At 46.1% G+C, this 16,241-nt stretch overlaps 1 protein-coding gene across 3 annotated transcripts in view; it reads left to right on the top strand.

Annotated features, from left to right (window-relative positions):
* The window catches only part of PLEKHM3 (pleckstrin homology domain containing M3), a 196,806-nt gene extending 181,236 nt beyond the window's left edge, over positions 1 to 15,570 (top strand). For all 3 annotated transcript variants that reach the window (XM_021076249.1, XM_021076247.1, XM_021076248.1), the window contains exon 8: positions 8,925 to 15,570. In XM_021076249.1, the coding sequence (XP_020931908.1) occupies positions 8,925 to 9,102 (178 nt within the window). In that variant the 3' untranslated portion in view covers positions 9,103 to 15,570. The remainder of the gene's footprint in view (positions 1 to 8,924) is intronic.

The raw sequence follows: 16,241 nt of genomic DNA, 5'->3' as shown, positions 1-16,241 counted from the left end.
TCCTATATTAAAACATTAAATAATTATCACTTCTATTTTCATTTTGCAAAGTCCACTTTTTTTGCTCTAAGTATTTGGAACAGCCCTATCTAATATACTGGATAGCCCTGCTGTCTTTGGAAATGATTGGCCCAGAGCAGTGGTTTTCAAACTTTTCTATTCATCAGAATTCGCTGGAGGGCTTGTTAAAACATAGATTGATAAGTCCCACACTGTAGTTTATGATTCAGTAAGTTGGGAGTAGAACCCAGTAATTTGCATTTCTAACAAATTCTCTGGTGGTGCTGGTTTGGCTAGTCCAGGGACCGCACTTTGAGAACCATTGGCCTAGAACACACTGAGTATTAGAAAATTATATAATACTGTCTGGTAGAGAACTGTATTGGTGAGAACAGAAAATAGGGGAACAGTCTACTTTAATGACAAAACCCTTTGGGTCTTTTATTTGAATGTTTTTCTCATTTAAATTTACATTGCTGACTTATTCCTAAGCAACTAATCATGCCGTTCATAAAATTAAATTTACCTTCTGAACTTTTTCTTTTCTTTTGCCTTTTTCTAACGTACCTATGCTTGACAGTTTGTGTTCCATTAAGTGTCTTATTACTTTGAGGAACTGAAATGTCATATGTTAAATACAAGTAAATCCCATTCAGAGTTTTAGATACCATCCTTATAAATTGTTGTTTCTTTTAAACAGGCTTACTTGAAAAACTTGACAGATTTTTTAGTTTTACACTAAAAAGGTAGGCAGGTGAATTAACAAAAGTCCATATGTAAGCCAAGATTATTATTTTTAATCTCCATCAGCCTAGTAATATTCTTCTATTCACTGCCTTTGTCTTAGATGTAGCAAGGCATTTCTAAACATCTCTTAGACTCTTAGGTGTTTCGAACTACTTTAGAGATTTTTACAGAAAACCATCTATAGGTTCTTTAATGGCTACAATTATAATATATTCTCGCTTTTTCCAAAAATTGTAGAAAGCATTTAAATCCTCCTTCAGTTCCTTTACTTGCTCTAATAAACTAGATTTTCCTAAAAGTAATCCCCAAAAGTGATGGACATTGGTCTGTTGAGAATGATATTAACTGCCAGGTGAACCATAAATTTAAAAAAAACTTAGTACTGTCAGAAATTCCAGTTTTTCCCTATCCCCCCAAAACTATTTCATTCAGGTCAAGTCTATTATGCTTTTACATACTTACATACCTAGAGAACTAATGAGAAGTCCTGTCACTATCAGCAAGTTAGCAAGGAGATCTTATAAAGCATTTGCACTAAAGCTAATGGTGAGTTACTGTCCCCAGTAGGGTAGCAAAATTAACAAATGAATTAATTAACCCTTGTTTACATTCTATTTCAAAGCCAAGATTTCAAGTAAAGCTCTTGTCAAAGGTATTAGCTGAGCTTGGTTTACAAACTAAAAGTGCAAGACCTGTGAAAGCCAAATGCTCTGTGGGCTGCAATCAGGGAAAAAACCCTCCTTAATTAACTCCAGGGATTAAAGAGTAAATAAAAAGATCATTGCAGAGCACACCAATTGTTCTTCCCAGATTTGAGAATTTAGCAGGTATTTGAGGACATGTTGAATAATTCCAAGGACTATGTGGCTAGGAACTGGGGAAAGAGGGCCAGATTTAAGTCAAAAGGCTGCAATCAGGTCCAAAGTTGAGGACTATTTATTAATTCTGGGACCAGATAAGCCACCGGTTATTTTATTATTTTATTTCATTTTTATCTATTTACCAAAAGACTGACTTATTTAAAAAGGGAAAACAAATAGAAGAGCTATTATAAGGATAATTTATGTAAAAATAGGGGCAAAGGGCCATACAGATGCTGCCTAATTTAAATGTCTGATTTGATTTTACTGTATGTGCATTTTCCAATTCACAATTACTGGAATAGCTTCACACATTAGCACAGACATGCCTAAATCTGCCTGACATTTGACCAAAGGAGCTGGATCTTTTCCAGTCTCATATAGTTCCGATCAAACCATATGGATACCTTTTTAGACCTCCCACCTCTTGTACCCCTAGCCAAAAAAGAAAAAAGAAAAAGAAAACCACCGTGAACAACCCTACGTGTAATAGTCCCAAATGCAAAACTAGCTCCTTGCAGAGCAAGTTTATCCCTCACTCTGCAAGGGGCCAGGATGGTTCTGTAAACCAGTGGTTCAGACCCTTTGCTCTCTTCCTCCCCTGCCCACCTGCACCTCTCAGGGCAGAGTAGAAGGGCATCAGGAGAATGTGGATTTCTGGTAATCTGTTTTACCTTGAATGTGTAATAACACGTTCTGTGTGTTCTAAACAGCATACATACACATACCTAAGTACATACATAGCACATACACACACACACACACACACACACACACACGTGGGCATTGCCATATGTGATATCAGCTGATTTCCTATTTAAGCAAATTATAAACTGTTTGCTTCCATTCATTTACTGACTCAATAACAAAAGAAAACACCAACCCAAGACATTAAGATAACCAGGCCCCAATAACTCCCTCCCTTAGCTAGGAGATTTAAATAATCATGTGGGTTTCTTGGAAAAACCAATAATAGCTAGTGGCCCTATGGGGCGTCTTACATGGTAGCCGTACACCAAACCGCACTCGCCTGCCTCGTAACGTGCACTTATTTCTGCACCCCACCCTCTTCATTGTGGGCTCTACAGAGTGGAAATCAGCCAGAGCTCTGCCCTGCTCTCCGGGTTCATCCTTTCGCTTGTCAGAGATCCAACCAAACACAAGCCAGAATTTCAATCCTGGTGAAATATCTGAGGTCGTTACCTGAGCCCCAAATAAAAATGCAGCAGGGGAAGAACCCAACATGAACAGAACAGAAGCATCTCGATGACCTCAACCGGGGGCAGAGGCCTTTAGCAACTTCCTGTGACCTCCCTGTATGCAGCTAGACTCTGGAAGGACACAGACAAAGCCATCACCCAGCCTGTCTCTAATTGGTCTCACATCCTCAGCATTCCAGAACAGGAAACTGTCTGCAGCCAGGGATTCTTGCTTCTTTGCCATAGTATTTGAGAAGCAAACCTTTTGCCCTGCACATATTTAGTTCTGTTGGTTTGTCATGGGTTAGTTTTCTTTGGCTGGAGAGCTAGGATAAGAACGTCCTGTCTGTCCAATCTCTTGACAATTGACTATTAGATTTCTGGGTTCTGGATCTCTCTTTCACTTGCCCTAGGTTTGCAAGCTAATTTGTAGGTCAAAGACTGTTTATAAAATGTATAGAGTTTCTTTCAATGATGTGTTTACAAAGACATCAAATGAGATCTGTGTTGCCCACAGATGCTGAGGATATTCCCCCAGGGAAGGGGACCATACACAAATCGTTAATGGCATTGCTCCCTGGAGCTTCCGCAGAAGCAGACTTGTCTTCTTTCTCCTCCCACATTGTCTGGTGTATCTGGTGCTGACGGGCGCCTGGGCCACTCCAGTGTGGCTGGCCCAATGTTTAAAACACAAAAATACCTTCACCTGAGTGGTAAATGATTGCCTCTAACCAATCCCCTCCACCACCCCCAAATAAACCTCCCAATATTTAACAATTCTGGGGTTTTTTCTTGGGGAGAAGGAAGGCCGATGAAGGTGGGGAGAAGGCTTAAAAAAAGAATCCTTAATGTTCAGTTGAAATTTGGTTGGAAGGGGCAGAGTCAGCCCCTTTTGGCCAAATTCCTAATAATCAGAGCTCTGTGTACTTGTACACAGAAGCTATTTCATAGCTTGATTAATAATAATAACATTTAGAGTAATGCTCTTCGCTTGAAGGCTCCTCTCATACAGTCGCAGCTGGTCAGTCTGAGACTCTGAGGAGGGGCCAGCAAGGCTACATCCCCACGCATTCATCTGCAGACCTTGCACAAGAAAGTTTGGCAAGAGGAGGATAAAATCCAGAATAGCCTTCTCCCTTCTGCACGAATCTGCAGGTTGGAAGTAACCTTAGATACCATCCAATCTAACTTCCTCTGACTTCTGTAGCGAGCGAGCGAGCGAGGTCCAGAGATGAAGTCATTTACCCAAGATGCCAGTGATGCCAGAGCCCCTGGGCCGAATACTGGGATTCCTCATTCTAGTCGAGCTCTCCCCTCTGCAGTATGTGACCTCACGGATATTTCACTAGTCTCCTTTTCATTGTAGAAGTTGCTGAAACCTTGCTGCTTCACAGTTATGTAAAAGCAATTTTTTTTATGGAGAGAATACAGACGTTTTTGGTTTGGGTTCATTAGCTGGCCTAGATAGGGCCTGAAGAGACAAAGAACACCACAGAGAAACACCGCAGAAGTTCTTGGCCAAAGAGCAAACAAATGTCACGGAGGGCCAACCACCACGATGGCCTTTGAGGGAAGATGGAAAAGTCAGAGCGAGCTGAGGGAAAGTTGAGGGTTACAGTCAATTCACAGAATTTTGTTATGGGTACTGACTTCTGAAATGATGTTCTAAATTTTAGAAACCATGAGATGGTGAATGCTAGTGAATTGCGGCTACGTTAATCAAATTCTGTATTAAAAATATGTATTTGTGAAAATGATATGAATAAATAAATTCACTATGGTAGACCTTACTGGCTGGTATAAGCATAAGCCAGCAGGGGACACTTGCAGATTCCACCTGGGGAGGGCGCTGTTTAAGTATTCCTTGCCCCCCACTCCCCCCCCCCCTGCATGATGCCTCGTCCAGATAGATTAGGTCAATGGATCTCAACTGGAAAGCTCTCCCTGCCTCCCCAGAGGACATTTGGCAGCCTCTGGAGGCTTTGCCAGGGGAGGAGCAGGAGGTTGCTACTGGCATCCGGTGGGTAGAGGCCAAGGATGCTACTGAACACCCCCAGTGCTGAGGACACCTCCCCCACAGCAAAGACCTGTCCATCCCAAACTGTCAGAGTGCCAAGAATGAGATCCCTGGATGCAGTGAAGCAATAAATGTTTTCAAGAAAAACATGGAAAAACCCATTGGGCAGCTTCCGTCCGTAGTAAACACATGTCCCTGAAGTTGCATCCTCTGTGACATGACATGGGCAAGGGAGGCCATGCGGTCTTCATTCTCCGTGGGTCACAGCAACAACCAAAAAAACAGTGACACTGCTGATTGCTGGGACTGGGTGACTCAGAAAGGAAGGTGCTGGCTTTCATTTGATTCTCAGGAACGCTGAAGCGACATTGCTCTTTTATTATCTGTGGCAATTTTCTGCACAGATGATTGCATTGCTAGATATGCCTTTATATAAAAAGCTGTGTTTGTTCAATCATATTTTAAATATAATCAGGAAATTTAGAAAACACTGAGAAGCCAGGGAAACTTTTTAAAGCAGAAGGTCCTTTTTAATAAAGTCCTATTCTGAAAGAGGAGCATACCTACATACTGCATTTTTAATGTAACTACTTTCTTTCTCCTGCACATGAAACATTTTTATTGCAGAGCTCTGTAATTCTTATATGGTTTCTCTTCCTCCTTCCCTTTCCTGCCCTTGTGCTTTTCCTTTAAAGAGAAAATCTTGAGGGATAATTAACAATGTAGTCTCTGAATTTGGGAACGTCATTGATTGATCAGTCTATCCATTATACAGATCAAAAGATGCCTGCTGGGTTACAGATTGTTAGAAAAAAATAGGACTTGGATCCATTTTGAAATCATTAATTTTTTATCTGGGGCTTTTTTTTTCCCAGTTATTGACCTTTGGCTAGAAAGAGCAGGTGCACTCCACTCCCCTATCACCCCATGGGTGTTTGTTGCACCAGAAATATCTGATAAGACTCAACCTCTTCACTCACGGTGGGTGGGAGGGGGGTATCAGCAGAGATAAGGGAGTGGTACCCAAGGAACCCAGCAGTTCTCTCCTTATCAATCACTGCCCTAGGGCAACATCCCTAGTGTATAAGTCACTGACTAACTCAGCAGGGCAAAGGGGCAGGAAGGAGGAAATTTAGTTGATAAAAAGTTACCATTAGTGTCACTTCAGGAATAGGAGGTTACAGAGGTGTGACCCCCTGGGGACAAAGCCACTGCCACTGGGGAGGAGCCAGCCAGACAAGGGAGCACTAGGATACCTGGTCTGACCTTCATCCTGGGGAAGCAGGGAGGGCGGAGGGCAGGGAGGCGCTCGAGATGACCCCACCGCACCTGCCCAGCTAGCACAGCTCCAGTGTCAAGAAGGCAGGTACTAGAGTCACCATGAGAGGTGGTATCACCCTCACCTGCTCTCCAGGGCCCCTGCCATTTGGACAGGCCTTCCACATACATCCGACCACTTTAGTCTCAGGTCCACAGTGAGCAGGAAGGAGGTCATTGTGAGCAGCGTTTTTCCAAGAAGAAGCCGGAGCACCTCGAATATACATAAAGTGCCCGAGGTCCCTCAAGGAGGGTTTGAGATTGGAACACAACTCTTCTCATACTCTGACCTGAAAGCCTGCTTTTCCCTCTGGCACACATTGCTCTCAGATGACTAGGCCTCACTACGAGCCTTGGCTGAGCTGTCAAGAGTCCTGGGTTCCAGTCCCAACTCTGTCTTTAACTCACCGTGTCCTCGTGAGACAATCCCTAGCCCCCTTAGCATCTCAGTTTCTTTTCTCTGGGATGCGGGGTTGTTCAGGATGTCCTCATGTCACCGTGGTGACATAGGTGAAATCAGGCTGCAGGGAAGACTCGCAGCTGCTTACCGTGGAAGGAGCTGTCTAAGCTGTGTTATTAAGCACTTACCACATGCCAGAAACTGTGCTAAACGCTTTATCCATGATCTCACTGGAGCCTCGCGACACCAGATGAGGTACATAAACTCGACTTAGCAGATAAGAAAGTTGAAGTTCAGGGAAATGAAGTAACTCGCTCAAGGTCACTGTCTTAGTCAGCCCAGGCTGTCATACAGAAATACCAGGGACTGGGTGGCTTAAACAGCAGGTATTTATTTCTCATAGGCCTGGAGGCCGGAAGTCCCAGATCAAGGTCCAGCAGGGCTTGGTTTCTGGCGAGAGGTCTCTTCCTGGCTTGCAGACAGCCGCCCTCCTGCCTCAGTCCTTACACAGCCCTTCCTCAGCATACACGCAGGGGAAGAAAAAGAGCACACTCTCTGTCGTCTCTTCTTAAAAGGACACCAGTCCTATCAGATCGGGGCTCATGCTTGAGCTTTCATTTAACCTTAATGACTTCCTGAGGGAGTTCTCGTTGTGGCTCAGCAGAAACGAACCTGACTAGTATCCATGAGGACATGGGTTTGATCCCTTGCCTCACTTGATGGATTAAGGACCCGGTGATGCCGCCAGCTGTGGTGTAGGTCACAGACACAGCTTGGATCTGGCGTCACTGTGGCTGTGCTGTAGGCCTGCGGCTGCAGCTCTGATTTGACCTCTAGCCTGGGAATTTCCATGTGCCATAGTTGTGGTCTTAAAAGCAAAAAAAAAAAAAAAAAAATTAAATAACTTCCTGAGGAGCCCGTGTCCAGACACAGAGACATTGAAGATTGGGGCTAAACAGAGGAATTGGGGGTGGGGGGCACACAGTTCAGTCCACAGCAGTCACACAGGCAGAAAGTGACTTGAAGGTGGGATCTGGGATCTGAAGTCAGGCCGTCTCACTCTGCCTGCCGTCCCAACCACCGTGCTATATTTGGCCCAGAGAGCTGATCTAGGAGTACTGACTGCTGGGTGCAGTGAAGCTTCTGTCTTTCGCTTTCTCAGCTGGTAGACACAGCCCTCCCCCAACACCAGTGTTTTTCCCTCTAAGTCACTACCTTCTCTCCTGGGTATGTGGGTGGGGGATGGGGAAAGACCCTCCCATGACCACACTTTCTGGATCCTGAATGATGCCAGTGGCACGTCAGTAACGGGCCAGGGAATGGTGCCCCCCAAACCATCTTAAACCCAGGACTGAACCTCAAGATACTCAAGAAAAGCAAAAGAGGAACAAGGCTGAGCCCACAGGACTGGTCCCTGTCTAGTGATCTTTGAGCCTGGTCTAGTGCAGGACCTTCCATGGATGTTGCTGGTTGAACAGGATCACGTGGGCCAGATTCCCTGGGCTCCTGGGATGAGGTCACAGTCTGTTGTCACTCATGTGTGGAAGGATGAGTACTTCATCCACATTGGCAAGCCACCCACTGGAGCAGCTATGGTTGTGCTTGTCAGTTACTCATTATTAAAGACTACAGTTGCAACAAGCTGTTTAGACTCCTGTACAGGCTTCCGCCAAGCCAGACAACAAACTAGTCATCCACCTGGAATGTCTCCTCTCTATAAATTACAATATCTGTGTGTTGTTTTTTTTCTTTAAAAAAAAAAAAAGTTCTCTTCCCCACGCTCTTGGCGGGGGCGGGGGGCGGTGTCCTCATTTTTAAAAAACCTCAGAAGAACAGTAGACCACAGGCTCTCATTCAGAAAGTGAGTGTGTGTCCTTTTACTTTTCCAAATTGTGGAATAAAGGCAAGGAGTCATGGGCAACCTCTTGGCTCCTGTTAGCGGAAGTGGTGAGCCACCTTTTCGCAGCTGTAACTCAGGGCTGTCGCTGGTGTGGGGAGTGTTCTCACTTGGCAAGGCCCTTCACTCTTATTTTCTGTCTCTTCACCCACATCTCTTTCTCGGTGGAGAAAGGAAGCTTCTAGAGCTCTGTCCATTGTCACCATGTTCACAGAGTGGCTGGTTGACCATTGACTCCCCTCCACCCAGAGGCCATAAGCCTCTGCACAGCTAGTTCTCATCAGGAGAGGAAAAAAAAAAAAAAAAAAAGTTTTTCAAGTGAAATTCAACCTTGAGCATTTTGGAAAAGGGAAGAGCCCACTTCTGTGAGTCATGTCTCTTCCCAGGGGCAGGGCGTCCGGAACAAAAGGTTGTGGCCTCAGCTGCACCGAGGCCACTGGACGTCGGCATCCTGCCTCGCTCACCATGGCTGTGGTTGCTTTTGCAGGTGTGAGAGCTGCGGGGCCGTTTTCCACTCTGAATGCAAAGAAAAGTCTGTCCCCTGCCCGAGGTGTGTCCGCCGAGAGCTGCAGAAGAAGCAGAAGTCTTTCTGGCGGAGGCTGAACATGGACGAGAGCCTGGAGGAGGCTTGCAACATGTTCGAGCTGTCCTACCAGAACACCTGACTCGGCCGGAGCCCGAGGCCCAGGATTGACCTCTCAGCCATCCATCAGCCCCAGTGGCTTCCTAACTAGCCAGTTAGATCCCTCCCGAGGACGAGTACGCCCCGTCTTCAGCTAGCTATACAAGTATATTTATATAAGTACACATACCTACACGTCCTGTATGTATGTCCTGTATTCATCATTGTCCAAAAGGTCCATGGAGCTTTGTGGCTCAAAAAAATTAGTAATAGCTGAATTACACTTAGCCATGAATTTCAGCTGCTTGCTCCCGAGCAAAACGTGGTTTACACACGAGGCTTTAGAGTTTGTTTTGTTTTGCTTTGTTTTTTGGCTCTCAGGGGCCATTGATTACACAGGGCCCAGGAGAAAGCATTTCCTACAGAAAACAGTGCTTTGTGTTATTTTTGTGTTATTTATTTTTAGCCTTTACAGAGGATGAGGAACTGAGGCGAGCACCCATCATCATTTGTCATAAGAAAATCTTCAAAATACAGCAATGACTCCTGGATGCGTCCAGGCCCCAGTGTCCCTGGCTCTCACGTGCTCCGTGTCTTTGCAGAGGCCAGGGTCACCTCATCAGGAGGGTGCGCGCCCTCTGACAGAATACATGTGTTCCTAATTTATTAGGGGAGCTAGTTCTGGCTTTAAAGGGGTTTTTCTTGAGAAGAGACCTCAGTGACCAATAACTGCATGTTGTCTGTCTGTCTGCTGGTACGAATCCCAACACCCACCCAGTGCTGTGACGCTCCCCCAGATTGGCCAGGTGGGAAAGAAACGCGGCTCTCTTAAGAGCCATCTTCCAGGAGTTTCGTGGGTGACAGTTACAGATTTTGTAACGGTGCTGGCCTGAGGAAATTGCCCAGGGTTGCTGGTAAATACATCAGCCTGTAGACCAGGGGAGGAAGGGGATGTCCCGAGTGCGTCCATTCCAAGAGACAGTCTGCAGTTTCTTTTCACGGCATCCTGTGTGGGCGATTCCCACCTATTCGTTATAAATGCTTTGTCATTGTTCTTCATTGCCCTTTCATCCTGACCTTTAATTTGTCAACGTAACCACGTCTGCCCTCATCTTTTTCATTGTTTTGGAAAATCAGAGGAACGCCAAACTTCAAAATAGCAACTTTAGACTCTTAAAATACCAAACTTACAAATGTAGTTAATAAATTAAATCTAATACTATTTAGATAAATATATGAACACATATGTAATGCCACCTTAAAGTGAAACAAAAAATGGTGAAAAAAAAAGAAAGAAATTTTGTAGGAATAAGAAATAGAATGAATTGCTTAGGCACTGGGCAGGGCAGTGCTTGTCCTCGGCAGCACCCGTTTATGAGCCAGCATAACTGTCACTGTGCTCAAAGTGGCAGGTAGGCTGGCACTGGAGATTGTGGCTCCCATTCCTTCCACCTTAACTCTTTGAGAACAGAAAAATAAGCTTATACTGAAACAATTCTCCCTCGTCTGTATGAGAAGATTCTGTATGCTGCCGCTGAGCAGATGCCTTCAATGCCTCCGTGGTTTCACTGCTGCTAAGACCTGGAGACTCGCTGGCTCACAAAATCCATGGCACATTTAACCCCTTTGCCCCTTTCCCCCCGACACCTGGCTCCCTCTAGACCCCAACTTGTGATGCTTCTGTCTGCTTAGAGACGGGACATCTCAGACTCACTTCTGTGCAGACTGTGAGATGTAAGCGTTTCACCTCCCAGCCGGTGCCGGTTCCTCTGGCCCCAGACCACACAGTTCAGCTTAAGAGCGCAGCACCACGCACACATGTGTTTTCCGATTGTACAGTAGCTGTCACCAGGACACAAAAACTTGTGAAAAGGCCGGGGCCCCCTTCATGAGGTACCTTTTCCTCTTAGAAAAACAGGTTGACTTCTCCCCCAACACACACACACACACACACACGCACGCACGCACACTTACTTTATAGAGACGGCATACAAAAGAAAAAGGATGGAAGATCTCAAATGAACACGTGGCAAACAGGCAAACACATTTGATCATCTCCCCTTTCCTCCTTCGCCCTCCCCCCGCAAAATACAGTATTTATATTTTCCAGCCTCAGAGAAGATAGCAGAACATGATCTTTCACGAGAGAATTATAGACCTGCTTATTATAAACCAGATGTGCGCCCATGGCAAAGTGCCTTTTCCCTCCACCCCCAGCTCCCTGTCACGGTAGCTCACCCCTGCCTGCTCGAGCACTGCTGCATCTGTGAGTCGGACCTCAGCGAGGCTGTCCCCAGAACACGGCACCCGGAGACCCAAAGCGCAGGGCCGCCGCCTCCCCTTTGAGCATGTTCGCCCCATGGACAGAATTTCCTGTCGCATCTCACAGGCACCCAGGGTCAGATCTGCCGAGAATCAGGGTGACATTCTGGGTCTGTTCTCAAGGCCTTTGCTTTCACCAGGCCCGTTTAGAGGCCCTGCCAAATCCTGGCAGCCCCTGTGAACGTGTAAGAACTTTCCACCCACGTCATTTTCGGCTTATTTTCAAAAGGGGAAAAAAATAAGTGTGCTCTCACCATCAGCTCCCTAGAACTGGAACCATAGCCCGGCCGCTTCTGTTTTCTCCACTCTTTGTAAAACCCCGGCAGCCTGGTCGGTGCCAGCCACAGGCCTACCTGACATGGAGCCACGGCCACCAAAATCCAACAGGACAGAGCAGAGCCGGCTCAGGAGTTGGGTCTGCCGTGAAAATTCAAAATTGCTATTTTCAGCCCAGAATGCCTTAGCCCACATGAACGCCCTTACTGTTTTCAGCCCCAGTGAATGACTTCGTGCACAGTAGGTAATTGTTCCACTGTTTAGAAACTGTCGAAACAAAAGCAAAGCTGTAGATTCCCACCTCCTTAAGATCAAGCTAATACCTGCTTGCCTTCGTGGTCCGTTTTTCATCCCATGTTAAGTATCTTGCACATAAAGCACATAAGAAAATGGCCACATCATCTCCTAGAGCTGGCAGCCGACTCGGGAAACTCATTTCTCTTGAAAGGCCCACTCCTTGGTGTAGCACTTGAGGAAATCCCACCTCGCAGTGCCAGAAACTCATGTGTGAGACCGTCCAGCCCTGGTGAACTGTTGGCATCTCAGCCTGGAGGAAAGAAGCCAGTTCCTAAAATAGACCTCAGTGTGCACCACGGCGGGAAGGCCACAAAGTACTTAAAAAGCAGGCCACTGGGATGGGAGTCGTGTTCTTTCCAGGGTGGCTCTTTCTCCAAGGTGAAATCTCTTTGTATGAAAAGCATGTAAACGCTCATCTTCCCCCTTTGCTCCACTGCCTTTGCCTTTTCAGGGGACTGTGTTATCGATGTCTTTATGTCTGGAGTGCTCAACTGTCGTCTTTGTAGGAGCTTGAATATTTGGGGGTTTTGTTACTGTTTTTTTTTAGGGTGGCACCTGCAGCATATGTAGGTTCTCCAGGCTGGGGGTCCAATCGGAGCTGTAGCTGCCAGCCTACAGCACAGCCACAGCAACACGGGACCCGAGCTGCATCTGAGACCTGCACCTCAGCTCCCTACAAGGCCGGATCCTTAACCCACTGAGCAAGGCCAGGGATCGAACCTGCATCCTCATGGATACAAGCTGGGTTCATTAGCACTGAGCCACAACTGGAACTCCTGGGAGCTTGAACATTTGATTAGCTGAGAAGGTCATCGCTTTTTGATTCTTCTAGACTAGACCCCCCACTGAAAAAGCTATGGCTGGGACTTGGGATTTGTGCTTTCCAGCCAACTTCCCCCAAGGGACTGTGCCGTGATTTCCTGCAGGCCACAGTGAGGGCTGAGCTCTTTCCATGGCTCTAGATGCTGTAGGCAGCCCTCTCTAAGCTGCAGTGGAATCCCCCTGCAAGGGGTCTAGCCTGTTTTTGTCTCAGCATTTGTACACACTACACATTGACACTGAATCATTTCTTCCCAGGCCTTCTCAGAAAGGCTTGGCTTCCAAACCTGTGGCTTTGTTCTCTACCCATTGGCCAGAAAAGGCCATACGTAAATTATTCTATCAGGGTAGGAATCGCGTGATGTTGCACTGGACACTTTCTGGAAAGAGATCTGATGAAGCCGAGATACACTCTGCTCCTGATTTAGGGTTAAGCCAATGCTGCTGTTCCTGTGTTTGGGCAGAATTCTTCACCTCCACTGATCGGCCGCACTTTATTGAAATAACTGCGTTGTGAAGTAAATCTTCACCTCCTGATTTAATACTGCTTGGAGTCAACACAAAGGTGATTTTATTTTTTTACTTCTCCCAGGAAAGAGAGCTGCATGCAATTTCCCCCCCTTCTTTCATTGTGTTTTGTTTTGTTTTGGCCCCTGGGCCAGGGATGGAACCTGAGCCACAGCAATAACCTGAGCCACAGCATGGACGACGCCAAGTCCTTAACCACTAGGCCACCAGGGAACTCCTCCCCTGATGTCTTGAGTTTTCTGTCCCACTACTTTTTTTCCCTCCAAGATAATGCAAAAGAGAATTGGAGGCAAAACTGAAGGAAGTGAACACACTCTCCTTGGCATGAATTGAGTCATTGGAAGCGCCGTTTTCCTTTCCTTGGTCCTTGCTAAGAACCAGGCATTAACAGCACAGCTCCGGGTGTTGTGTACCCCGTACCGTCAGTCCAGTAGAACCAACTGCCCTACCTAAGTACCTGGACCCAGTGATGGGTGAGCAAGCCCTGCTCGGTTTCTTTGAACAGACAAATATGATTTCTGTCATGTGGGACAGTGTTTTGACAGTGAAGTCCAGTACCTCAAGTCATTGTCACCGACTTTAGATAAAGTCCAAAAAAGTACGGAACACCCTCCTAGGCATACCCACGGTTGTCAGGGGTTTTATTTTAAACGGGTTCCAAGCAACCATGTGACAGGGCACTTGCCTCCTACAGAGGCCTCCAAAGTGATGGAAGGTGCCATTACCCTCAAGGGAAGAGACAGTTGCTCTTTTGCTTTGTTTGGTTCCTCCCTGTGGAAAGAGAAGCCATCTTGCTAGAAAGATCTGGAGTCCGTTGTTACCCAGGTAGAAGACCTGGCTGCCTCAGCAGCTCTTAGCACAGGGAAGAGCCCCTCTTAGGCCCTAGAGCTGCAGACCAGCCTTTCTCCCCATCCCCGATTTTCCTTGCCCCAGGCCTGAGCCCTGGACCAGATTCAAGCCTCATGGCTGGTACACTGGCTGGTGGACCACTGGGGCCTGCGGCTCCTTCTCATGTTGGCTGTCGCGTTCGTTTCTTTTCCCCGTAGGAGTGCCTTACAGTACTGCCTAGTGCTTCTAGTCTAGACTATCTGACCCACTTGAAGCTTGCAGGACCCTTCGCCTGAACATGGGTCACTTCGCTTCTTCTGTACTTGCTGCTCTTCATACAGGCATGCTTGGAGCCCGCATATTCCGCACGCATGTCGACCTTCCACCTTCACGCAACCTGGTGCCTTAACCTCATGAGTACAAGGATGCCTGCTGGAAACACGTGGTCAAAGTAGACTACGGTGGGAACGCCGGCTTCCTGGTGCCATTGACGCTTTTACCAGGAAATACAAAAGATACACCCGCATCACGTTTCAACTCGGTCGTATGCTGTTTTCCAGATCACTTTTTTTGTTTGCTTGCTTGCTTTTCATTAACCAAACTCAGGGGAATGTCATGATGTCACCAAGGCCAATGGGTAGAGAAATTTGAACCGGTTATTTAGATTTGAATCTGTAACGTCAGTGACCTTAGCCTGTTGCAGGTTAAAAAGTTACACAAACACAAGGATTTTCTTTTCCTTTACCATATAAAGGGTTTTGGTATTTTATTTTATTTGGCCACCTGATTTCCAAATGGGAAGTGGGAAGCCAGTTGGATGAATTATAATAGAAACATTTCTGTGTGGCATGGGCCGTCCACCAAGCTATTACGTTAGGCTTTCACCACCGGAGACCCCGGTTCTGATTTTAGTCGCCTATCAGGATTTTATTGTGAAGAGTTAGTAGCCTCCCTTAGAAGATTTAAGGGGGAAAAAAAAAATCTGTCTTCTTTAAGGAACAGTAAAAGGAGGGAAAATGCGTAGGTTGCAAATGCAAAGTATTGAATGTGGGGTGTGGAAGGCTTCTGCACGACATGTTCTTCTGCTCCTGGGTCAGATCAGTGTCATTTTCCCTTATTTCTGCTCATGCTGGACAGAACGATCCAAAATGTGGGGTTTGGCTATTACTACGTAACTCTGTGTTGAGCTATTTGTAATAGCTCCTGTGGTAACTTATGTATGTGCTGTTTCTGTCTTCTGGATTTTATTGCCTTTTGTTCTGGCATAACATCCATATTTTTGTTTACATCATTTTTAAAATATCAGTAACTATAATAATATAAAGTGAAGTTGTGTTGTGGACAAGACCCCTCGTTTTTATGGTCATCTGTCATATAATTTAAGTGCACCCGTTCCCCGTGTATAAAGTTATCTTTCTCTCAATAAACAGTGCAGAAAGTACTTTCTTGTCTCATAACCACTTCATTAAAATGCTGTTTTGTGGGGGTGGCGAAAGCCCAAGATGAGCCCTGGAAGTTAATACGAAGGCAAGAGTTGAGCTTTATTGAAAGTGAGCTACTGGGGTTTTTAAATAGCTCTTAGTATTACTCTTACAGAGAGACTCTGGGTTTTTTCTAAAGTCATCAGCCTCAGTATGCTCATCAGCCTTTCCTATGCTTATGAAAAATATAGCGTAACTTTTAAAAAGATGCAGATGCAGTTTTACAGGCTGCATGGGGAAGTCAAGCCATGATTTCTCTCTGGTCTGAAACAAACCAGCCCAAGCCACCCATGGCGTGTCCAGTATAGCTCTTCCCCAAGCCTTCTTGCCCCCGTGTTATCTCACCACCAATCGGAGGGACAAGTGCCAGGCAGTAGGCCCATGCCTAGTAGCCAGAGTACTAGTCATTCCCGAGCCCATGCTTCCAGAGCGAAGACTGAAAATAAAGCAGAGTTGTCTGTGAGAGGACAGCCACCCTCTGGGAGTTGGGAGGTGAATGGAAATTCGGCACTTCTTCCTGGGCAGGCCCTCGCCCCACCACCAAACAGCCCGTGGACGCGGCCATCCACTTGCAACCTTTCAAAAGCACCCTTTAAACTCACTTTCTCAAAGAAGACATTGAAGAGACCAG

The sequence above is a fragment of the Sus scrofa genome, chromosome 15, assembly GCF_000003025.6.
Source record: "Sus scrofa isolate TJ Tabasco breed Duroc chromosome 15, Sscrofa11.1, whole genome shotgun sequence".
Classification (NCBI taxonomy): Eukaryota; Metazoa; Chordata; class Mammalia; order Artiodactyla; family Suidae; genus Sus; species Sus scrofa.
The sequence above is the reverse complement of the archived record's forward strand: the minus strand, read 5'-3'. Positions and strand labels throughout refer to the sequence as shown.